At 37.3% G+C, this 24,810-nt stretch overlaps 1 protein-coding gene across 2 annotated transcripts in view; it reads left to right on the plus strand.

Moving 5' to 3' along the window:
* Positions 1–24,810, plus strand: part of SLC12A7 (solute carrier family 12 member 7) — a 115,482-nt gene that overhangs the window by 53,494 nt on the left and 37,178 nt on the right. For both annotated transcript variants that reach the window (XM_083358537.1, XM_083358538.1), the window contains exons 5-17: positions 305–359; positions 4,980–5,110; positions 6,815–7,041; positions 8,823–9,037; positions 9,508–9,675; positions 14,703–14,801; positions 16,262–16,319; positions 16,633–16,807; positions 19,900–20,018; positions 21,821–21,919; positions 22,648–22,767; positions 23,873–23,977; positions 24,176–24,344. In XM_083358537.1, coding sequence (XP_083214663.1) covers positions 305–359; positions 4,980–5,110; positions 6,815–7,041; positions 8,823–9,037; positions 9,508–9,675; positions 14,703–14,801; positions 16,262–16,319; positions 16,633–16,807; positions 19,900–20,018; positions 21,821–21,919; positions 22,648–22,767; positions 23,873–23,977; positions 24,176–24,344 — 1,740 coding nt within the window. The remainder of the gene's footprint in view (positions 1–304; positions 360–4,979; positions 5,111–6,814; positions 7,042–8,822; positions 9,038–9,507; positions 9,676–14,702; positions 14,802–16,261; positions 16,320–16,632; positions 16,808–19,899; positions 20,019–21,820; positions 21,920–22,647; positions 22,768–23,872; positions 23,978–24,175; positions 24,345–24,810) is intronic.

Genomic DNA, 24,810 nt, shown 5'->3' on the forward strand with positions numbered 1-24,810 from the left:
TAGTATTTCTTCTTCTCATAATGTGGATATAGTGACTGAGCCCTTTCCAGACCAATAATAACATTTAAAAAAAAATTGTTACTATAAAAAGTGTTCCTGGATATTGTCGCCACATGGATCTTGCTGTCTTGGTGAAGAATGTAATTTTCTATTGCTCTGTACTATTCTATTTATATGATTTTTGCTTTTTATAAAATTGAGTGTTGTTCTCCACTGTGCAGCTGGGTGAATCCTTTTATATCTTGCAAACAGTCATAATTCTTTGCTTCTTAATAACATTTACTATTATCATTTGTTTTTGTAGACTATGCTGACTGCAATATCAATGAGTGCAATAGCAACAAATGGTGTAGTTCCAGGTAATGACAAAATACAATTTTGTCTTAAGATATTTCATGCACTTTGTAAACAATCCTCCATTATTGATGAAATATTTATCACTGTGATTAAATGAGACATATGGAAGGTAGGCAGGAAGGAATTGCTTAACGTGTAATGTAAGATAATAATGCTGTCATGAAGAAAATGGTGTTTATGAGAAAAGCACAAAAAAATGAAAACTTGGCCTGATTTATTCCTGTTGTCTGTTTTGCTAAGACACAACGAATGGAACAAACAAGACAGGCCACGCAAAGGACATGATAATGCCAACTGTCCTTTAGTATCTGCCGTGCAGCTTCTGCCAGATAAGTTGGGTGGGTACAGTGATATGTGAGCCCACCCCTTTGTTCTTCAAATAACAACAGAGAAAAGCCAAAACTAACATGAGAGATATCCTATCTGTTTATCAGTTAGCAGCAGATAACCAGTTAGGCATATGCCTTCAAGAGAATAGGTGGAACTCTAGCCCTGAAATCTCTATCTCTAGCCCTGAATCCAAAATAATAGAAGTCAGGCATTTACTCCAAAGTGTATTTTACTTCAGAAGAAAATCTACTTGGTTTTGAACAGAGAAGTAAAATTGTTCTCTCTTCTAGAGGGGAGGGGATGGAATATTGCATTAAAAGGATCTTTTCATAATCTGGGTTTATAATGTACATTACCAGTGAACTTAATCCCTGACTATTACTTATTTGTTTATTTTAAAAAATAATCTCTGTATCCCCTTTCTCTACAAAATAGTTTATAATATCCATTTAATCATTCTAGTGTAAAAGTAGTTTAAATACAAATAGCAGAAATGGAATTGTTAATGAGGATTAGTGGCTTAGGAAGAAGGTCAGAATATTATGGAGTTTAACATATCTAAATATTTAAAATATCTAAAGAGGAGGACCTCCCCACAAAAATCCTAAGTACAATACCTGGTAGCGGGGGCAATGTCACCACTGGATGTTCTTTAAGGAAACCTGCCTCTAAGTCAGGGCTTTTCAACCAGTGGTACGGGTACTGCCTGTGGTACATTGGCACCTGGCAGGTGGTACACAACCATCCTAGAAAAGTGGTAGTGGGGGAGGGGAATGAGCTGAACCAGTGGCAGCACCGCAAAGGCCTGAACGAGAGATGGCTGGGGCTGCAGGGCTGTCAGGCTCAGCGGAAGCGCCAGGATCAGCGCCAGGCTCCAGCTGGAGCTCAGCACTGATCCTGGTGCTTCTGCTGAGCCCAGAAGAAGCGCCAATCAGCTGGAATGTTGCAGCATCTCCAGGATCTTGTGATTTACAATCAGATGCTTGGCAACTGTTTCATATTTATGATGGTCACAGTGTCCCAGGGTCATGTGAAGTGATCAAAACCTGCTGCAACCACCCAGAAGATGGGGGGGGGATAAAAACCAAACACCACCCCACCCCAGCCCCGCTGCCAATCCTCAACAAAAATACTCACAACAATGAAAACCTTGGTCAGGAGGAAGAGCGCCGCCGGGCGGGCAGGTGTCTTGCTCAGCTGTGGCTTGGGGGGCACTTTTTTGTAAGTCGAGGACTACCTGTACTTCATCACTTTTTCACTATTTTTTTTTTTGGTCATCAAGTTTTTGACACCTTGCTAGGCGACTGGTGGTACTCGGATGCTGCCATATCCTGAAAGTGGTACAATGAGTGAAAAGGTTGAAAAGCCCTGCTCTAGGTGGTATAAGACTTTGTATACTGGTATCAAAATTTTGATTGTAGCTTGATACCAAATAGGCAGCTGGTGCAGATCTTTTAGTGCAGCTGTAATGGGCATGTAAAGGGTAGCCCAGTCTGATACTTTACCACTGCATTTGCCTTAGTTGTGAGTTTCAAACCGGTTTCAAGGGTGGCCTCAATAGACCACATTACTGTAATTTTGAAGTGATCTCTATATGGGAGTCTTTGTGACTATCTTTGTTCAGGAGAGGGTACCAGCCTGTTAATAATAGGCACTTCTGACCGTAAAAAATCATCTGCAGTGCTGATGAGCACTGCCAGAATGCAAACCTGTTTGCAGGGGTGTCAAACTCAATTTCATTGAGGGCCGCATCAGCATTGCAGTTGCCCTTCTGGGCCAGGTGGGTGTGGCCTGGGTGGGCATGGCCTACTGGGTGGGCATGGCTAGAGTATGTATGGCCTACTGGGTGGGCGTGGCCAGCTCTACATCGTTCGCATCAAGGGTGCCTATGGAGGCCTGGGCAGGAGTGGGACAGATCTGAGGGTCTCTGGCAGAAGGAGGGTCTCTGGGCCAGGGCCAAGGCAGTGGGGGCCGTTCCCTCACTGTTTCCAGGATGGCTTTGCAGGCCACATGAAACCACTTCGCGGGCCGAATCCGTCCCCCGGGCCTTGTGTTTGACATGTCTGATTTAGAGGGAGTCAAACATCCCCCAGAGCAGATTGGTCTTTACTTTCTAGAGTAGAGGTATCCTTCTATCAGGTACCCTCCATCAGGTACACTGCTGTTGCCTTACCAGGAATCAGCTTAGTTTCTTGAACTCCAGAAACTCACCACCATATTCAATCATTAGTTTAGATTAGACATTGTCTTTCTTGATTGCAGTATTACAGAAAAATTGAACTGTTTTTTGTCATAGAGTGGTGACCTTTTTCCAAATCTAATGACATCTGTAAACATGCAGTGAAAGAAATTAATTATATTGTATTTTTCTGTGAATTCATAAAAAAAATAATAATGTCATAAGCGTTTTCTTTAACGTGAAGTACAGTTAGTGTTTCCTTACATGTTTACCATTGCTCCCAGCCCCGGGTACCCACACTGCCCTGTAATTCCCAGGATCTGCCACTTCACTGCTCACCTTCAGAAACTTTAAAAGAAATGTCCTTCCTGAATCCAAGACTGGCAGTATGTAGAATTTGTCATTCATGCATCAAGAACGGTTCAAGCTCAAGCCATCAACCGGCCAACATTAAAATTAGGATGAAAGAAACTTAGTTCAGATGATCTATTTTTCTCTCTCCCTCTCTTTTCTCTCTCTTCTTCCTCTCTCCTAGTCCCTACATTCATCAGACTTGGGAGAGATGGGGGCATATCTGAGTTGCAACAGTTGATTCACAAATGAGGGATAATCACCCATTCATTCTCTCCTCCTCATGGTGCCATTAAAACAAAAGCTCAAACAATCATCTTGAAACAATAGGATGATATGTTTTGTACTGTTCCCAAATTTTAGCATACAAGTTACCTTGTTCTGACCTCAGAGTGCTTGAAATTGCTATTCTATACTCAAAGTATTTAACACATTTTGCCTATGAAATATGTCAAGAGATGGAACAAGCAGTCAGTCACTCTTCTTGAGGTTGATAGTTCTGACAGGTTTTTTTAATTTAAATTATTATGGCTCTCAGATTCATAGCTGAATGCCACATTTTTGTACAAATATTAAAATATACTTGAGGTTGATAGTTCTGACTTACGCTTTTTATTTAAATTATTCTTACAGCTCTCGGGATAATAGTTGAATGCCATGTTTTTGTACTAATATTAAAATATACCGTTCACACAGATTGTATCAAGAGAATTACAGGTAATCCTCGACTTACAACAGTTCATTAGTGACCATCCAAAGTCACAAAAGCACTGAAAAAAGGGATTTACGACCATTTTTTCACACTTGCAATATCCTCATAGTCGTGTGATCAAAATTCAGACACTTGGCAACTAACTCATATTACGATGGTTACAGTGTCCCGGGGTCATGTGATCAACTTTTGCGACCTTCTGACCAGCAAAGTCAATGGGAAAGCCAGATTCACTTAACCGTGTTGCTAATGTAACAACTGCAGTGATTCACTTGACAACTGTGGCCAGAAAGGTTGTAAAATGGGACAAAACTTACTGAATATCTGTCTCACTCAGCAACCAAAATTTTGGGCTCAATAGTGGTCATAAGTCGAGAATTACCTGTGCTAAATATTTTATATTGCTAGAAAATTAAGTTAGAAATAGTTAATTTACACTAATAAGTCTTTTGGGAGACAGTTCAGTGTAGTGATTAAGGCGCTAGACTAGAAACCAAGAGTCCGTATGTTCTTGTTCCACCTCACACATGAAGCCTACTCGATTACCTTGGGCCAATCACACTTTCTCAGGCCTAGAAAGGAGAGAATAACAAAGAATTTTTTAGGACTAATCCAGGCAGTTGCCAGAATTCAAAACTGACTTCAAGATGCAAAAATAAATAGTTTTAAAGATAAGCCTGCCTCCTTGATGCATTGGTGTCATATTAATCTGTACATGGGGTTTGCATGCTGACACTTAGGATAGCCTTTGAAATAGCCACACAAGTCCTCCAAAGAAGGCATCTGCTTTAACTCTTTGAGGGAATACTTCTAATCTGTTTTGTGGGATACCCCTTCAAGAGTGAATGGCAAACTTTAGTGTTTTCCATCATTGTTAAGCAATGCTTTCTTGCTAAAATATTTCCCTTAGTCTTTCAAATCAGATTGACGTTCTGGCATGCTTCATCTGATTTAGTGTTCCAATTAGTTAAGCAAGATAAATATGCTTTGAATATGGTTAATGTGTTCTCTACCACGCTAATTTGTGTCTTTTCAATTTTAATTTCACAGCTGGTGGTTCGTATTATATGATTTCACGGTCATTAGGGCCAGAATTTGGTGGAGCTGTGGGACTTTGTTTCTACTTGGGCACAACCTTTGCAGGAGCCATGTATATTCTTGGCACAATTGAAATTCTACTGGTAGGTCTTTCATTTAAGGTTATGTTTTCCTCTTAATGCCAGTGGTCTGTATCTGTTTACACAAGTACTCCATACACAAAGGCAACAATATTTCCAGTTACTTCAAAACGCCAGAGTTAAACACAAATGTTTATGTAAATGAGAGATGGCAATTTATTTTATTTATCAAACTTATGCCCCACCACAATTTAATCTGACTTCTGGCAGATTACAACAAAAATAAAACTTATCAACGCACACACAAAAATAACCCCCACTGACTAAAGTCTAGAAGGTGAATTTAAAGCATGTTCACCTGCAGTAAAGTAAACGTCGAGGGAAATACAAAAGTAGATTTCCTATGTAATAAATCCCTTACCCCCTTCTCATTGTAGGGGTTGCTAACTCTAGGAGAAACAGTCCTGAAGATTTCAACCTGCCCACTCTAATCAGTATGTGTGTATTTGCTTAATCGTGTGTGTGTGTGTGTGTGTGTGTGTATCCATATCTATATCTACATAGGTAAAGGTAAAGGTTCCCCCGCACATGCGTGCTAGTCGTTTCCGACTCTAGGGGCCGGTGCTCATCTCCGTTTCAAAGCCAAAGAGCCAGCGCTTGTCCGAGGACGTCTCCGTGGTCATGTGGCCGGCATGACTAGACGCCAAAGGCACACGGAACGCTGTTACCTTCCCACCGTAATGGTCCCTATTTTTCTACTTGCATTTTTACATGCTTTCGAACTGCTAGGTTGGCAGAAGCTGGGACGAGTAACAGGCGCTCACTCTGTTACGCGGCACTCGGGATTCGACCCGCCAAACTGCCGACCTTCTGATCGACAAGCTCAGCATCCCAACCCACTGAGCCACCGTGTCCCTTATATCTACATACATACATACATATCTACATACATACATAGGGCAGGGGCAGAACAAAGAAATCTATTTTGTTTAAATTAATATCAAATAATTATTTCATTAATATTAAAATGAGTTGTCCCATTTGCAGAATTAATTGATCCCCATCTGCTTATACCAGCCATTCTTTCTTAAGAAATACACAGACCATATTCACATACTGGTACATAGAAATACTGAATGCACACAATCCACCCCTCCATCCAGTAAAAATAGCCAAGAAGAAATACAGGATTGAGCTCTTGGTAAGAGAAAAGTGTAAACTGCATTGGGATATGAAACAAAGGCGGAAAGGAACAAAAGTGGGTGGAGATGAGTCAAGGTGGAGAAGTTAAATGAGGAAGAACAAAAGGCAAGGGAGAAGCCCCATTTAGGCAAAAACATTGAGCAAGAGCCACTCCCAAGCACTATCTAATCCTCAGCATAATTTGCTCAGTGTAGTATGCTTTCATTTTCATCAGTTGCTTCTCTTCTCTCAGATGACTCCTCAATTTATAAGAAATCATTTGGAGATAAAATTAACCTTCCTATTTCCTTTATTATGTATTGATATATATTTATGTGTATATTCATAGAGCATTCTGCTTGTCCTGGTCTTCGACCATAATGAATTGAACTGAACCAGCTATTTTATTTTTTATGTATTAAATTTTTATGCTACCCATGTCACTGTCCAAAGTGACTCCGTTGAGGTGACAAGGTTACCAGTTATCTCCTTTTTATTTTAAAACTTAACATTTTAGTCTGTAATCTTGTTGTTGATTCTTATTGCAGTGGTTTTAATCATTTCTGTTCAATATTTGTCTTACAGAAATATATTTCTCCTAATGCTGCTATTTTTCATGGAAGCGAGGAGGCCACATTAAACAATATGAGAGTTTATGGGACGTGTATTGTTGCTCTGATGGCGATAGTTGTTTTTGTGGGAGTCAAATATGTCAACAAGCTTGCATTAGTCTTCTTGGCTTGTGTAATCCTTTCAATTATGGCTATTTATGCAGGGGTTATTAAAACTGCATTTCATCCTCCGGACTTTCCGTAAGTGCATGACTACATTTAAATTTCAATGATATTTATAATATTTTAATCTTGTTAAAAGGTAAAATATAAAATATGTCCAGTAACAAATAATACTAGTGATGTATGCATTAGAAAGGGCTAATGCAAGATCAGGTCAAGCCCTTGAAACATGTCAAAAAGTCATGGTAGGTTTTTCGAAAAGATTCCATTCAAGTGTAACCATGGATGGGAAAGAACATTGTGGAATAGAGTTTCAAAGCCTGATTGCCATGTTTTCTGATGTTTCAGATCTTTGAACCACTAATCTATCAGATGCATAATAGTAGTTAATTAAATTGTTGCGATCTGAGCTTTCATGAAGATGCACGAAGAAATGTGATTGGAGTTTTTAGAACACAGTCATTCTTTGTAAAAGATATTTAAATGAAGCTTATCTGTGGTAAAGCCTCACATTTCAGTGTTTTAAAATTATTTTGAATTTACCTTTTAATCCATATGTTCCTATACCTTTGTTTGGATAGATCCTACAAAATAATTCAAAGCACTCATTAGATGTCTTCTGCATTCTTTTGAATGCACAGAGCTTTAAATTGAATAGTGCATAGACTGCACACACTGTTACCTCAACTGGCTAAAGATAAAAGCTGTATTTACATTTGCTTGAATATGAGTATATCTGTGGGGCCGTAAACTTTATTAAGATCCCAGTTCACATAGAGAAGGATATTTGCTTCTGACTCTGAGAATACACAAATCTAGGGACATTTGGGAACTATAGGTTCTGAAACCCCATTCTGTACCTAGAATGAAGCCTTTTTACATGTTGAGGTAAACGCTCAAAGAGGGCCAGTATTTCTCTTGTTGTTGTCAACATTTTAGTTTCTATTGCAGTTCCTCTAAGCATATGATTGTGCCTTCCACACACTCCCTAATCTCTTACGATCTTCATAGATCATAAATGATCTTCAATCATTTATTCAATTCTCAATACACATTTCAGTTTGTGGAAACGTTCCCTTACTCCCTGATACTTCACTACCTAAATAATAACCCAAATAATAGACAATTACATTGGGAAGAGATCAAAGTATCTGTGCATCCCCACTCATACAGACAACCAGAAGGAGCTTTCAAAACAGCCACATGGGCCTTACACTACACTAGCCTTGTACATAATACTGTTGCTTTAGTGATTCCAAAGAGGTACACTATACTTGCATCCAAATTTTAAGAAGGACCTCTCTTGAAACCTTGTTCAACCCAAGTAAAGAAATGTGAACACTTATATGAGTGCGCATTCAAATCAGTGTTGGCTCTGGGCAACCCGTCTGGATTACTCCCTGCAGTTTTCTTGACTAGATATTCTGAAGTGGTTTGCCGTTGCCTCTTTTCTAAGGCTGACAGAGGAGGAATGGCTAAAAGTTACCCAGCAGGCTTTGGGTCTAAATTGGGATTAGAATTTACAGGCTTTGGGTTTCTAGCCTTCTTCCTTAACCATTACACCAAATTGGCTCTCTGCGAACACTTATATATCCTTTAACAGCAACAATTCCAGAAGTTACCATTTCTAGCCCCTCCCCCTCCCTTTGTTTCTTTTTTTTTAAACAATTCCCCAATAACACCCTGTTTGAAATATTTTGATGCCACATGATATTAATAAAAAGTAACTCAAGATATTTCCTTTATAAGCAGAGCTGATAATATAAGCTAGAAGTAGGACATAGATGTCAACAACAGTTGAAAGATTTATTGTCTTTGTTAAGTGCCCTTTAAATTATTTGTTTAATTGTATTTTCTAGTGTATGCCTTCTTGGAAACCGAACCGTAATAAAAGATAAGGATTTTCCCTGTGCTAAATATATTGAAACAAACAACATAACAGTAACCACCCAGTTGTGGAGATGGTTTTGTGGCAATAATCCCAGCTTAAATGCTACATGTGATGAGTATTTTCAGTTAAATAATGTCACAGAAATCCAAGGTATTCCTGGAGTTAAAAGTGGTGTCTTACTTGGTGAGTCTGGAATTCAAGTGGAAATTATTTTGGGAAGTAGAAAATTTTTGAACTAGTGATTTTGAGCTGATAATAAGAATTTAATTAATATGATCAATACAAATTGTTCCTTAATTTAAGGGAATCACAAAACAAATGGCAGCCTTTGTTTAACCCCTTTTCTCTCTGCATTTAACTTTGAATTCCTGATTTATTTGTTGCATATGTTCAGCCTGCTTTATGATTCCATTTGATTTGTCCTAGCTGTACATAATATTTTTCCCACAGTTTCACTGGGGTATTGGCTATATCATCATAACATTTTTATGAAGTAGGTATTTTTCCCAGAAGCAGAGAAAGCTTTGTAATTGGTAAGTTTGGGACAGAATGAGTACTGAGAGTAAGTTTAAAGATTTTTGACGCAGGACTGGTTTATATATTTTAAAAAATGGTTGTGAGTGAACAAAATCTTACGTTTTTTTCCATGGCAGATAATTTGTGGAGCAGCTATTCAGACAAAGGAACAATTGTGGAAAAACAGGATCTTCCTTCAGTTCCTGTTTTAGATGAAGCAAAAGATGAACAAGCCTATTATATATATACAGATATCATGACTTACTTCACCATGCTAGTAGGGATTTATTTTCCTTCTGTGACAGGTATTGTTTCATCCTTTCTGCCTCCTATAAGAAAACGTAGTTGTTATAAATTATTTATCTAAAATTTTGTTTAACTGCATTTCAGGGTCCTAACCCCACACAGTGACATATGTAAAAAATAAATGGCAGTATAGATAACCGATGATGGCATGTAGAAAGCTCGATACCCAGGAGGGAGGGGGTTCATTTAGAGGAGTAAAAGTAGAGTGCTTCAGTTTATCAGGAGTCTGCCTGTAAGTGTGGATCAATAAGGAATTCTGCTTGGAAGAATCGCCACATGTTTTTCCTCCTTTTGGGATTTGACAATCGGTCAGAACTGAAAAAGCCTTTTGGATGAGAAGTGAAACCTCTTCAAGGAGAAAACAGCGCCTAGTTGCCTTTTGAAAAAAGTACTTTGGGGACAACGTTGGAAATTATTCATTCATTCATTCATTCATTCATTCATTCATTCATTCATTCATTCGGTTTATATACTGCCCTACTCCCAAAGGAGTCAGGGCAGTTTACAAGGCAAAATTTAAAAACAATACAATATAAAATTATATTAAATTAAGTCTAGCCGCAAAAAATTAAAATCACAATTTAAAAACATTAAACCCCTCAGTCCAGACCAGATAGCTCAAAGAGCCAGGTTTTTAGGTCCCGGCGAAATGAATGAAGGTCGGGGGCAGTCTGGAGTTCCGTTGGCAGTTGATTCCATAGGGCAGGCACACCCACAGAGAACGCCCTCCCCCTGGGGATCGCCTGTTGGCAATCCTTGACCGGCGGTACCCTGAGGAGGCCCTCCCTGTGGGAAATTGACGCTGGCAGCAGGTGCTCCCTCAGATAATCCGGGTCCATGCCATTTAGGGCTTTATAGGTCATCACCAGCACCTTGAATCTCACCCGGAGGGCAACTGGAAGCCAATGCAGCTTGCGGAGAAGAGGTGTTACATGGGAGTATCAGGAGACTCCCATCACAACTCGCGCAGCTGCATTCTGTACCAGCTGAAGCCTCCGAGTGGTCCTTAGGGGCAGCCCCATGTAGAGAGCATTGCAGTAGTCTAGCCGGGAGGTCACGAGCGCATGGGTGACTGTGCGTAGGGCATCTCGGTCCAGATAGTGCCGTAACTGGTGCACCAGGCGAACCTGGGCAAAAGCCCCCCTGGCCACGGCTCCTATATGATCTTCCAAACTGAGCCGTGAATATAATAATTATGACGGCTGATACATATTTACGAACATTTTAAAAGTACAACCTCGAAGAATACAGCACCCATGACAGTGGATCAGAGTTCTGACATTATTCTACTCAACACATTTCATACCCAGTCAGCTTATTTGCAAGGAAAACAGCAGGCAGGGATATTTATTTATTTTATTTTATTTATTTTATTTAGATTTATATACCGCCCTTTCCCGAAGGACTCAGGGTGGTTTACAGGGCATTTAAAAAAACAGTCAATACAAACGTAAAAAAAAATTAAAAGTGATTAAATAGAACCCTGAAGAAATTAAAACCCAGTTAAAATTAAAATTAAAAATATTCTCAACCTGGGCCAGAGAGCTCGAAGAGCCAGGTCTTCAGGTCCCGGCGGAAAGAACGGAGGGTGGGGGCAGTCCTAAGCTCCGCAGGCAGCTGGTTCCACAGGGCAGGCGCACCCACTGAGAAGGCCCTACCCCTGGGTGTTACCCACCGGCAGTCTTTAACCGGCGGCACCCTGAGGAGACCCTCCCTGTGGGAGCACACTGGACGAAGGGAACTTGATGCTGGCAGCAGGTGTTCCCTCAAATATCCCGGGCCCTCGCCATTTAGGGCTTTATAGGTCATCACCAGCACCTTGAATCTCACCCGAAGGGCAACCGGAAGCCAATGCAGCTCGCGGAGTAGAGGTGTTACATGGGAGTATCGGGAGACTCCCATCACGACTCGCGCGGCCGCATTCTGCACCAGTTGAAGCCTCCGGGTGGTCCTCAAGGGCAGCCCCATGTAGAGAGCGTTGCAGTAGTCTAAACGGGAGGTCACAAGCGCATGAGTGACTGCGTAGGGCATCTCGGTCCAGGTAGGGTCGCAACTGGCGCACCAGGCGAACCTGGGCAAAAGCCCCCCTGGTCACAGCTCCTATATGGTCTTCAAAAGTGAGCTGCGAATCCAGGAGGACGCCCAAGTTGCGAGCCCTATCATATCAAAGGTGATTTCCAAGAGAAAGAGGCTCCTCCATCTAATATTTCCTTCCTACTAAAAATGTTAAAACAATACTGTACAACAATCTAATAATCTGTTTCTCCTGAAACAGTTGTAGCAGAACCACATATTTTAGCACCTTAAATGAATTCTAGAATGCTAGCATCAAGAATGGAACATTAGAGACCAAGCAGAAATTATTCAGTATATGTTTAGATTCAAAGAAAGCAAGCGCGCGCGCGCACACACACACACACACACACACACACACACACACGATATATTTTTACCAGGCTGGAAAAAAACAGTCATCAAGTACAGTCTTTGTAGTCTCACCTCTGTAAGACTTCTGTATACATTTTTGAGTAACACAAATTCAATACTGGTGCAGAGAAGGAACAGTTTCTTCATTGACAGCACAAACTCTAGCACCCCAGCAAACACATTTGCATGCAACCTGATATTTATGACATATTTCAGGTCAATATACTCATTCAGATCCTGGTTAGCTGCTATTTGTATGTTTGTTTCCTTCACTGTCCAAGAATTCAGCATAGCAATAACTTCAACACATAAGGACTTTCACCAAAACTCTGAGTTACAAGAGAATAAGCAAGCTGCCAAGCAAAAGAAATGTTCCACTCTCTTTCATCAAGTGGGAGAGCCTGTGTTCGGGATACTACTTTGTCCCTATTAAGAATAAATACTGTACTTGTATTTATTTAAGAAAACACAAGCCACAAGCCCAAAAAGACCTTTCGTTTTCTTGAGTACTTTTAATCCTCTTTATCAACAATTCTAAACTCACTCTCTTTTGGTTAACCTTCCTAACTACAGGTAGTCCTTAACTTAAAACAGTTTCTCACACTTAACGACGGTTGCAGCATCCTTGTGATCATGCAGTCAAAATTTAGATGCTTGGCAACTGGTTCATATTTATGACGGTTGCAGTGTCCTGCGGTCACGTGATCTTCGCTTGTCAGGTTGCAGTGACCTGACAAGCGAAGTCAGTGGAGAGGCCAGATTTACTTAACAACCGTGTTGCTAACTTAACAACTGCAGTGATTCACTTAACAACTGTGGCAAGAAAAATCATAAAATGGGGCAAAACTCACTTTTGTTAAGAGATGTCTTGCTTAGCAACATAAATTTTGGGCTCCGTAAGTTGAAAACTACCTGCATGTTTTTTTATTTTTGTCAAGAAGCCTTTTGGAATTGTACAGAAGATTCTATGCTATCTTCAAGTAGTTTTCACTTACTCATTCCTTGTCACCTGCACTGCTCAAACAGTACAGAACAAGATTGTGACAACATTATTAATAACTGTCTTATGTCCATGGAGCAGGTTTGTTCCGTAGCTCATAATTTCATATAGGCAAAACATGTTCTAGAAATTGGCATACATGTTGGATTACTGAAAAATTTTTGCTTGTTTTAAATTCACCTAATTCCTGGAAAAAACCTGCGGTTTATTCTGTTTTCACTAATGTCTCCAAGTTTTTCCCCACTGCTCATGTGTCTTCAGTTAGATGTTCCTGATTTGAAATATAATCTAATTAAAAAGGAAACATTAAACTTAATAATGACAAAGAAAATACCTGATTATGATTTAGGCCAAAGAAGAAATTAAATTGGAAATTTGTCAGCGGCTCTTGACTGTGCCTTAAAATGTGGTCTCTGTGTTCCTTTGATTTCCCTGAGTAATGAAAGAGTATCTGAATTTGTTCTCTTATGTAAAAGATACTGTTGAAATGTCATATAGTCGTCATGGTTACGCATTCTTAATGATAAATTGTCTGAAACATCTCCATCCAGTAATGGACAATTTGAACTCTTGCACTGTCATCTTATATACCATTGTTCGTGGCAAATTAAGGTAGATTTCAGTTTCAGCCTTTGGCATATTCAGAAATTAATCATGCTTCAATGGTGAACAAATACTCCCACTGAAAAAATATTCCTGTTGGCCCGCCGTTAAGGTTAATAAAAGGATACATGCTTGTACCTTTGGTGGCAGTTTTAATGTAAGATATATAAGGAATTTGTAATCATCTGCAATAGAAACAAAAATGTTTCTCTCCAATGGATTTCAGCAAGTGGATTATTCAGTTTGGTGGTATTCAGTAGACCCTCATTCTCTTTGTACTTCCAAGGGTTAAATAGTCCAAAGTATTATTACCTTTATAAAACAACATAATTTCCTGAGTTCTAAATTGTATTTTGTGGGGGGTTTTGCAGTCTGTTTTAGGTTAAGTTTATGTAATTTCTTTGTTTTATAGTCATCTGTTACAATAAATAAGCATAGAATCTTACAAAATATGAATGTATAAATAGAAAATAATTTATGGTCAATTAAGTAACTGAATTCTTTCCAGAGATAAAACGCAACACAGACAACCTATTAATAAGTAAAACAAACACACTTGGGAGTTATGATTTTATTCTTTTTATATTGGTTTTTTTATTGTTTTTAAGCCTTCTAGAGTCACTGAAGGTGAGTGGGTGGCCATATAAATCCAATAAATAAAACAACTAATGCATGAGGAAGAATAGAAAGCATATTTTTCTGCCTTGATACTCTTCTACATATTGAAAAATTATTATTATTCCACTTTCCCAAAACTTGTTTATTTCTTTTCCCATTTTCTGATAGTCTGTAATAGAAATTAGATTTAAATCATAATTGGTCATTGTCTAATTTTCCCAATGAATGAATGAAGGCAATTAAGCTTAGTTTATTGCTTTTTATATAAACATTTAATTTCTTACTGTATTCACTTAACTTCAGTTCAAATAATGAACTAAACAGATTGCTCTGTTCATTAATGACATTTTTAATAGGTTATTTTGTCCTTATGTTTAGGTATTATGGCAGGTTCAAATCGGTCTGGAGATCTTCGGGATGCTCAAAAATCTATTCCAACTGGAACAATTTTAGCCATCTCAACTACATCATTTATCTGTATCCTTTTTATGTAATTTCAAGAACATTCTAACTTCTGTATTTAGTAAATATACTACAATAGTGTTAGCCATCTGTACTGTATATACTCCAAAGCAAATAACTCATACTGTATATTACAGTAAATTCTAATTTTTACAGAATTCTAAATGTTTCATTTAAGTTTTAGATTTTTGTTTATGTAAAAATTTAAAATTAGAGTTAACCAGACTTTAAGCTGAAATTTTACCTTTCTGTGAATAGGAATGAATAAACTTATTATTTGGCATACATACTTTACTTATAAGTAAAAATCAATAAAATTTAAGATAATACTGATAATAGATACATTAAATAGATGTATTCTTTTTTTTATTGAAAAGTTTTATCATATATTTTATCTTTAACAATCCCCCTACCCTTCCCCTATCCCTCCCTCCCTACCCCTCCCCCCCTCCCCTCCCCCCCGACTTCCCAGAGCTAAGTACAAGGTATAAAAAACCAAAAAAAAAACAATCATAAACATCCATATGCTAAAAACCATAACCTCTGAGATCTATCTCTCTCTAGCTCATATAGGATAACTACAAACACTATTAATATAAGATATATAAAAAAAGAGAAAAGAGAAAAAAAAAGGAGAAAAAAAGGAAGACTTATTCAAATGCTACATGAAACTTCTTAGTCCCATATTTGTTCTGGATATACTCAATCTATTTTCTCCACTCTATAACATAACGTTCTTGCGAGTGATCTTTCAAATAAGCCGATATCTTTGCCATCTCTGCCAGGTCAGAAACCTTCAAAGTCCATTCTTCTATAGTCGGCAGTTCTTCCTTCTTCCAGTATTGACCTACTAAGAGTCTTGCTGCCGTAATTAAATTCAACATCAACTTAGTGTTCACAACCGTAGCATCTGTAATTATTCCCAACAAAAAAAGTTGCGGACAAAACTTTATCCTTTGCTTAAAAATCTTCTGCATATTCCACCAAATTTTTATCCAAAAAGCCTTAACCTTTTTACAAGTCCACCATATATGAAAATATGTTGCATCTTCTTCACCACACCTCCAGCATTTAGGCTGATAGTTCGGATACATACTTAAATAGATGTATTCTACACTAGAGGGATTTAATATATATTGTGAGATTATATGAAAAAATAGCTATTAGCACATTACAAATAATAGCTTTGAAATGTTATGTGAAAAAGGGCCTTCCTTGCACATTTTTATTTTATGTATGTGTGAAAATAGAGAGCTAAATAGAGAGCTGAGTCCTTTGGGAAAGGGCGGTATACAAATCCAATTAAATACAAATCCAATTAAATAAATAGAAATGTGATAATTTCTGTGATAGAATTAATTTACACGTTTGTCTTTTTCTTCAAAATGTTCTATAATGCTAGTAGTGTACACAGTGTTAAGGGGCACTTCTCCCAATTTTGTTTACTTTAAAGTTCCTTAAGTCATATTTTACAGATCTTTCCTGTATAATTCTTTTTGGAGCCTGCATAGAAGGCGTGGTTTTGAGAGACAAGTATGTAGAAAGAGCTTTTCTCCTGTTCTTTTTAAAATCTATTTATTTAAAATTAAGATATAAAACGTTAAGTGAATGAATGTGTGAAATGAGAAATTAAAATACTAGAAAACTCAAAAGCAGCTTTTTTTGTTGGCGGGGGGACAGATGTCTTTCCTCAGATGTATTTTTGTTCATCATAAGAAATAGTGTGTATGCCAACACCTCTACATTTTTCTGAAAGGAGTTTTTTAAATTAAGTTAGTGATTTTGTGTGTATAATTTATTTAGCTCTCCTTGTTTGTTTAATGTTGCATGTGTTCTTTCCCACAAGATTTGGACAAGCAGTTAATGGAAACCTAGTGATTGGTACGTTGGCATGGCCCTCCCCATGGGTTATTGTAATTGGTTCATTCTTTTCCACATGTGGTGCTGGTCTTCAGAGTCTCACTGGTGCCCCCCGGCTACTGCAGGCAATTGCAAGAGATGGCATTGTTCCATTTCTTCAGGTGAATTTCTGTGTTTATTTTTTACTGTTTTTACATCTTTGGTGTAAAAGGAATCTATTTGGTGGGTATGTTATTCATTTGTTTAACTGTAGTTTTTCCCCACTTGTGCTGATAGTGGTAGCCTGATGTAATGAGAGGTTTCTAAAGCAGTCATAGCCTGTAAGAGAAAAGGACATTCAAACCTTACGATGCAAGAGAAGATCTAATATCATGATAGCAGGCTGAGATTACTGGATCACATGATATCAAGGGAGGAGAGCCATAATAGCTTATCATTGCAAAAAAAAAAAATCATCGATTTCCGTCTCACTTTTCTCCCTCACCCCCAATTTAAATCCTACATCAGACAAGCCACTTCATGTTTCCGATGAAATTATATATGTGTAATACATATATTTGAATCATACTCGTACTCCTTGAGAAGCAAAGCCCTCTGTTCAGTTTGGCTATGCTAAAGAATACCATATTTCTACTCTCCTGTATAAATTGGAATTTCAAATGTGGCTACTGTGCTAAGTCAGGCATTGATTGTGTCACCTTCTCCAAACCGATTTGGTGCCGAGAAGCACAACTGAACACCTTTAGATTAAGTGGGTGGAGAGGAGATGGGGCCAGGAACCTGAAGATATATTACTCCCATATTTATGTAAATAGCACTGAAGAATTAACTGATGGTTGCCTGTTCAGAGCAGCAACCCTAACAGACCGATTTGACCTCATTTCACCTGCTGTGGCTTACAGAGCAATTCAGCTGGGCTAAATAAAGCAGGGGACAGTACAATAAGTCTGTGCTGCTGCTTGCTAACTATAACTGCAGTAACAGTTGCTGCTATCATCTGCCTATTGCAAAGGGTATTCTTTTCATCGCATCACCATCAGAATGGTAATGTATAGGTCACAATGTATGCTAGCCACAACCACACAGGAGTTGTTACTCCAGACAAGTGAAGAAGTGATAATAAAATTAGAAAGGGGAAAGGAGGGAAGATCAAGGCAAGTCAAGTATGCATCATCTTTCAGATGAACCATATTACCTGTTTTTATGTTTGTAGGATAAGAAAAAAGAGCAATTTTCAGGCTCATGTTACAGGAATCAAATTTAGTGAAGGTGAATAACTGACTTCCAGTTGTAAAATTGCAGTGATCAGATTGATGTACAAGTCTGAGCTGTCCCTGCAGTTTATTGATTATGTTCAGTAGAAAAGAGGTTATTGTAAGTAGCTGGAATTATTATACATTTATTATACATTTACTAGTTTTGAGCCACAAAAATCTGGATAATTGCATTGAACATTATTTTCTAGTATCTCTTTGTGTAATCTAATAAATGTCCAGAATTTTGCAGCCCAAATCTTGGAATCCTAATCTGGTAGTGCCATATACATGTCTCCTTTTCACTCTCTGACCCTATTTTTGTTCAGTATTTATAAGTCTGGCAAACCATGGGTTGTTTAATAGTGGACTACTGCAAGAATTATCAAAGCAAGGGAATGTCAGAGCTCCGGAGAGAAGTTGTAGTTGTTTGGAAAACATAGAACCGTGTTGACAATGTGTTGACAATGCTCCTGCTTTAAGTGGGAGCACAGCCCCAAATTCCTGCAATTTTGTCCAGACAAGTCCACAGAGGAAGCAGGAAATGGATTCTGTGAAGATTGACAAGCCTGTTAAGACAATTGGTCAACATCATCCATCAACCACAGGACTTTTACTGGTTATTTATTTGTTGGAGAATTGACACAAAGTACTTTAGTCTTTGACAGATACGTTATCACCAAATTTGGCTTAGGTTCTCATGATGAGCTAACCATAAATCATGGTTTACAGCCTCATACAATCTTTCATATAACATGCTAAGCAAATCAAACAAATTATATCTTCAAAATATTCTGTGATAATTATACTCCATTTTATATTTGTTTCATACAGCTTTGTATTATATTGTAAATATATTTTCATAATTAGTTTTTTGGGGTTTATGATGAACCAGGGTAAAAATGACACAATAATCTCCATGATTTCAACTGTACCTAGTACTGTCCCTTACTGTTGCCTCTGCTAACTAATTTTTTGAAATTCACCCAAGACAATATGAGGCCTTTAAGTATTGGAGCTGTTCTTTTTAAAAAAGCCTGTGTAATAATCAGTTTTGATCTCATCAGAAATTGTTCAGTGGAATATATTCCCTGAGATTGCCATAAAGCAGAGAATTTATTTTTAAAATCAAGGTTTTCCTTTCCTCTGGTATCTGATGTAATACAGATAGTACTCAATCTATAATCATTCATTCAACAACTGTTTGAAGTTATGATGGCATTGAACAAATAGTAGTTACAACCAGTGCTTGGAGTTCTGGTCATCCCAACATCCTTACCTTCATGTAATTTTGACCTCGGCAACCAGCCCACACTTAAAACTGGTTAGAGGGCTTTTCGATCATGTGATCGTCATTTGATCTGCTGCTTCCCCAGAAAGCCAATGGGAAAGCTGGCAAGGATGATCTCTACCACCTGCACACTTTACTGCTCGCTTTTGCTAGCCTCTAGTGCACCTTACCTGAGCCACCCTTGCAACTCTGAGCCTCGCCACACCACCTTCACACACCCCTGCATACCCTCTTCAAGTCTTTCCATGCGACATTTGCACATCTCCTCCCACACTTACTGTGCCTCCCTTGCGTACCCCTGTGCACTCTCCCCTGAGCCTCACTCTGCCTCCCTTGTCCCTTTGTGCATGCCTCTGGCAGCAGAGCCTCTTAGCTGCTTGTTGGCTTGCTTGTAAACCGCTTGGGATTTGCAATTTCCTCCTGGCTTCTTCGCCGACTTGCTTGTGGGAAGCTGGCAGGGAGTTGACCGTGGGACTCCGCTAACAATGGCAACTGGGATTACAGGTATAGCCATCACCTAGTGATGGGAGTTTGAGTCCCAGTTGCCATTTTAAGTGTAGCTGTATTCCAAAGATGGAATGCATACTTATTTTGAACTAAGCTGCTTCAGATTTGTGACTTTCAAAAATTATAGAAGATAATCTACTGAAATTGATAATTATACTTGAAGTGTGTATCTTTTCAATAAACACACTTATGTTTTTTAAAGGTGTTTGGTCATGGAAAAGCAAATGGAGAACCTACATGGGCTTTGCTCCTCACTGCATTTATTTGTGAGATTGGAATTCTTATTGCTTCTCTGGATAGTGTGGCTCCAATACTCTCCATGTACGTATATCTATGTAGATTTTTAACATACCGGTATTTGTCTTGTAATTTATCTTAAAATCATTTTGAAAATGCAGTCTTAGTTTTAGGAAGTGTTCCAGTAAAGTTGGGTATCAAGTCATAAGGAGTTCCAGAGACAGTGTCAAAAAGAAGAAAATTAATACAACAACTTTGAAAGGAATTAGAATTGCTTTAATAAAACCCTAAAGCTAAAACTGAAGAATACTAGGCAAAATAAAATATTTTAAAGAGTCATTCTTACATAAAAAGTGGACTACTGCAATAACAGATGCAAAGAGATAGTGTGATGTTTTGTTACATCAAAAAATAAAATAATTTTATATTAAAAACAATATCAGACAATAACAATTACCGGTAGTTATGGAAAAGGGAAAATGAAAGATGGATTAAGAATTTTTCCTGCAAATTTAATGCAAATTCCTACTTGCACTTGTAACAATATATACACTGGTGATGATTTGAGAATACTATTGTGAGAAAGTGAGAGAAACTGCACCTTGCACTTGGTCTGAGACTACTGACTGAGCATTCATTCTACTTTTAATATGTCATTCAATCAGGCATTTCCCATCTGTAGCCGGTAAGATGACACAAAAGCCAAAGTTGTTGGGAGAAATGCTTATATGACAGAAAGATACATGTTTAATACTAGGTCTGTGCTCACAAATCTCCTGGTCACTTTTTTCCCTTTGAATCTGGATGATGGCACTGTGCCATCAAGCCCTGTCCTTGCGTACATTTTCAGTCCTCTTGCGTGGCATGAGGTTGCAGCACTTTTGTAACCCCACAATAGGGAGGCCATACCAAGAAATGTAGATTTCCTGTTTACAGTGGCTGTGAAGAAGGAGAAAATCCCTCCTTTAAAGTTGACACGGAGACGTAAATTGTGTGTGTTTGTTTAGACTTTCCCCACAGTAATAGATTCAGGAAAAAGTTTCCTCTCTCTTTACTGACAAAGATGTTAAAAATCAGATGGAGAAATAACACTTATTTGTTTCTCTGCTACCAGCTTTTTACTTTCTTTCACTAGTGAGCATCAAACTCATAAAACACAAGGTTGGGATAGGCATTATAGTATATTATGGAACGATGCCCTTTTTTATTTAATGTTGTGAAATGTAATATAGAATCACACTCTGGGAAGTTTTGTCTCTTTTTAATACCTCAAATTTCAATTTTTGTGATAGTATGAAAAGAACTTGCTTTTTTGAAACTGCAGAAAGACAACAAATCACATGCCACATCACTTAATTGTCTTTAGTGATAGTTGTTAGTGCTACCTGGAGGCTTATCTGTGTCTTCAGGGTCACCTGAGTGGGGCAAATGTGTAGGAAGCCTTCTTGGAATTGTTGAAAGGACTGTGTTGTAGAATGGAGATAGATGATGTTATATCCACTCAGGTGACGCTGAGGACACAGATAAGCCTCCAGGTAGCACTAACGACTTGCTAAAAGAATGCAAATGACCAGCTGTCTGCAAGGAGTATAAATCTCCATTCCCCACCATCCAGTCAGAACTGAAGAAGCTTCTTGGATGAGAAGCGAAACGTCTTCAAAGAAAAAACAAGAAAGTCCAGTTGCCTCATGATAAAAAGCATCTTTGGGATAACTATGACCTGTATGACTTAGAATCTACATAGACATTTACTATCAGAAATTTTTTAAGATTGCAATTTCTATCTGTAACCTTGTCCTCTTCTTTTTTTTCACTGGATTATCTCTGTTCCCATGTCTTGAGTGAATAGTGCTATTCATTTAAATTATAAACATGTTTTTCCCTAGGTTTTTCCTTATGTGCTATCTGTTTGTGAACTTGGCATGTGCAGTTCAGACTCTTCTCCGAACACCAAACTGGAGACCTCGTTTCAAATATTATCACTGGTACTCCATGTTCTTTACTAATTCAGTTCTGGAAGCATTTGGTTTATAAATTTATCCTTTTTAAAGATAACATATTTTTAGTTATAAAATATTTTTCTTTTATTTGCATATTTCAGGACTCTAAGAGAATATAATTTTGTATAAGAAATAAAGGGAAGAGAGTTATTTCCATTATTCCATAGGAGAACAGGAAAATAGATAACAAGAACAAAGTATTACTCCTGACTGAACAGAATATAATAGGAAGCATATCTCACTGCACAAATTATTGCTTAAACAGACTACACATATACAATTTCACTTATAAATGTTCCTAAAAAATTTATAGATTATCAATTTACTAGAATATGCATTAGAAGTCTATAAATAAAAATAGTATGAAAAAATAGTATACATTAGAAAGAATCAGTATCTGATAGAACATGCATATGTTTCCAAGTGGTTTCTGGGTATAATTCTAAATGTTTACTTTTTTATTTAGAAAGACAGCATTATAATTTGTGGACACCAGTTCATTTTGTAACATTGAAACCATGACACAGGATTATTACACGGTACCTTGAGTTCCTTGGAAAAAGCCAGGCATAGCAATATGATTAATTGTTGTAATAGCATTATTCTGTTAAGCATGTATATTGAATGATGTTAGTTTAGAAACACTGTCATTGTGTTAGATTAATTAGAACATATACATAAATATGCCCAACTAAGCCCCTGTTTCCTTTCAGGACTCTTTCATTCTTAGGAATGAGTTTGTGTCTTGCTTTGATGTTCATTTGCTCTTGGTACTATGCCTTGGTTGCCATGCTAATTGCAGGATGCATTTATAAATACATAGAATACAGAGGGTAAGCATACGCATTTATATATTGTTTGATTAAAAACATTAATACATTTGGGGAAAAGTAATTTTTATGACAAACGCACAACATTTAATTAAAAGTGTTATTTACAGTATATGTCATTTAATATTTTGTTGCAATGTTCTTTAAAAAAGACACTAATTAATTATAACTTTATTCCATGTGCATTTTTCAGCTGTTTTGTACTTTTATTTTAAGAAAGAAACTAACGCTGAATATTACATTACTAGAAATACGTAAGAATAGATTATTTATAGTAGGAATAAACAAGTTAATGCTCACTGGATGCTTTAAAATATAAATCATGCTTTCCTTGCCTTTGTTGCCTGTGCTTTTGCAGTTTGTAATGAAACATATCTGGGGAAGATAAGAGTGTTACCCTGATCTGTAGATAAATATTACCATGCATCCCCTAATTACTTATTACATGGGCCTATAAATAAAATAAATAATTTTATTTATTAAAATAAAATAATAATATGGGAATTAGTTGTTTCATGATTGGGGAAAAAGCTAGTTATACAAACATTTCCATTTTAAGGGAAAATATGGGATGGAATGGATTTATTCAAGTTTCAGTGTACCCTAAAAAACAAAGATGAGATCCAATCAAGACTTTTGAAATGAATGTACAATTGTGATTTATGCTATGATCATTTATTTCAATGACATGGTTATGTTGTATTTTATATGTAAAATATAGATGACAAATGTTAGCTGTGATGTGTTATTTATACTGCAAACAACCTGGTAAATCCATTCTGGTTACTCTGTAATCCACTAAATACCAACTGCAAATATTACATACATTTTCTTCTCTTCTTTGTTGCCATCAGTCAGTAAATTTTAACCATATACCTATTAAAAATTTTTTTTACAGTTTCAAGCTCTTTACCAATCCTGCATTCATGGACTTTCATTCATACATTTGTTAAATTTCAATAATTACCAATTGATAGCAGTCAAAGAAATTACTTGTCTGAAACAAAGTATAATGTATAAACTTGTGCCCCTGAACTCCCTTTATATTATCCATTGTATCAAAAGAAAATAGAACTATCACAAATATGTAATGTTTTCTCCTTTTAAGAGCTGAAAAAGAATGGGGAGATGGAATCCGAGGTTTGTCCTTAAATGCTGCTCGTTATGCTCTACTTCGAGTTGACCATGGTCACCCTCATACCAAAAATTGGAGGTAAGAATATATTTAATATTTAACTCATCAAATCCTGTTTCCAGTTGTCAGGGAATAAATGTAACAGGGAGAGCTCGCCTGTAAATTGAAGTGCAAATATAGTGAACATAAGTATAATTTTGTGAAATGCTGTGTTGTTGTGTTGAAAAATTATGATCACCCTTGTTGTCTACAATTCATTTTTATATTATACTTCAGGCCTCAAGTGTTGGTGCTGTTGAATTTGGATTCAGAACAGTTAGTAAAACATCCTCGGCTTCTTTCTTTTACCTCTCAATTGAAAGCTGGGAAAGGATTGACTATTGTGGGATCTGTACTCCCAGGAACATATCTTGATAAATACGCAGAAACTGAAAAAGCTGAAGAGGTTTGTATATATATGACCAGCAAGAAAATAGTAAGGATAGCAAGATTTAATATTTATGTTTGCTTTTAGGTATCACAAAACTGCCAGTGGAAACTCTTGCTTTTTATGTTAATTGCCTAGCAAAAACCTTTACAGTATTCAAAGAATCAAGGCTATTTTGTAAATTGTAAAAACACTTATTTGATAACTGAAGTTTCTCTATTCATTGTTACATGAAAGGAACAATTCATTAGGAACAATTTCTCTTTATTCTCTGAACTTTTGTAATCTTTATTTTTCTTCCTCTTCCAATGAAGTCTCCCCTTTTTACAGCATTATATTTATAAAAATATATTTATAGTTATAAAATATATTAATATTATGATTGCTCATAATAGAGGGGTTAATAATCCTGACTCTATAATTCTATAATCAATGTTTGAAGCTAATTAAAAGCCAATCAAGGAAGGGTTATCCTAGATCAGCT

The sequence above is a fragment of the Vipera ursinii genome (genome assembly GCF_947247035.1).
Source record: "Vipera ursinii genome assembly, chromosome: 3".
Classification (NCBI taxonomy): domain Eukaryota; kingdom Metazoa; phylum Chordata; class Lepidosauria; order Squamata; family Viperidae; genus Vipera; species Vipera ursinii.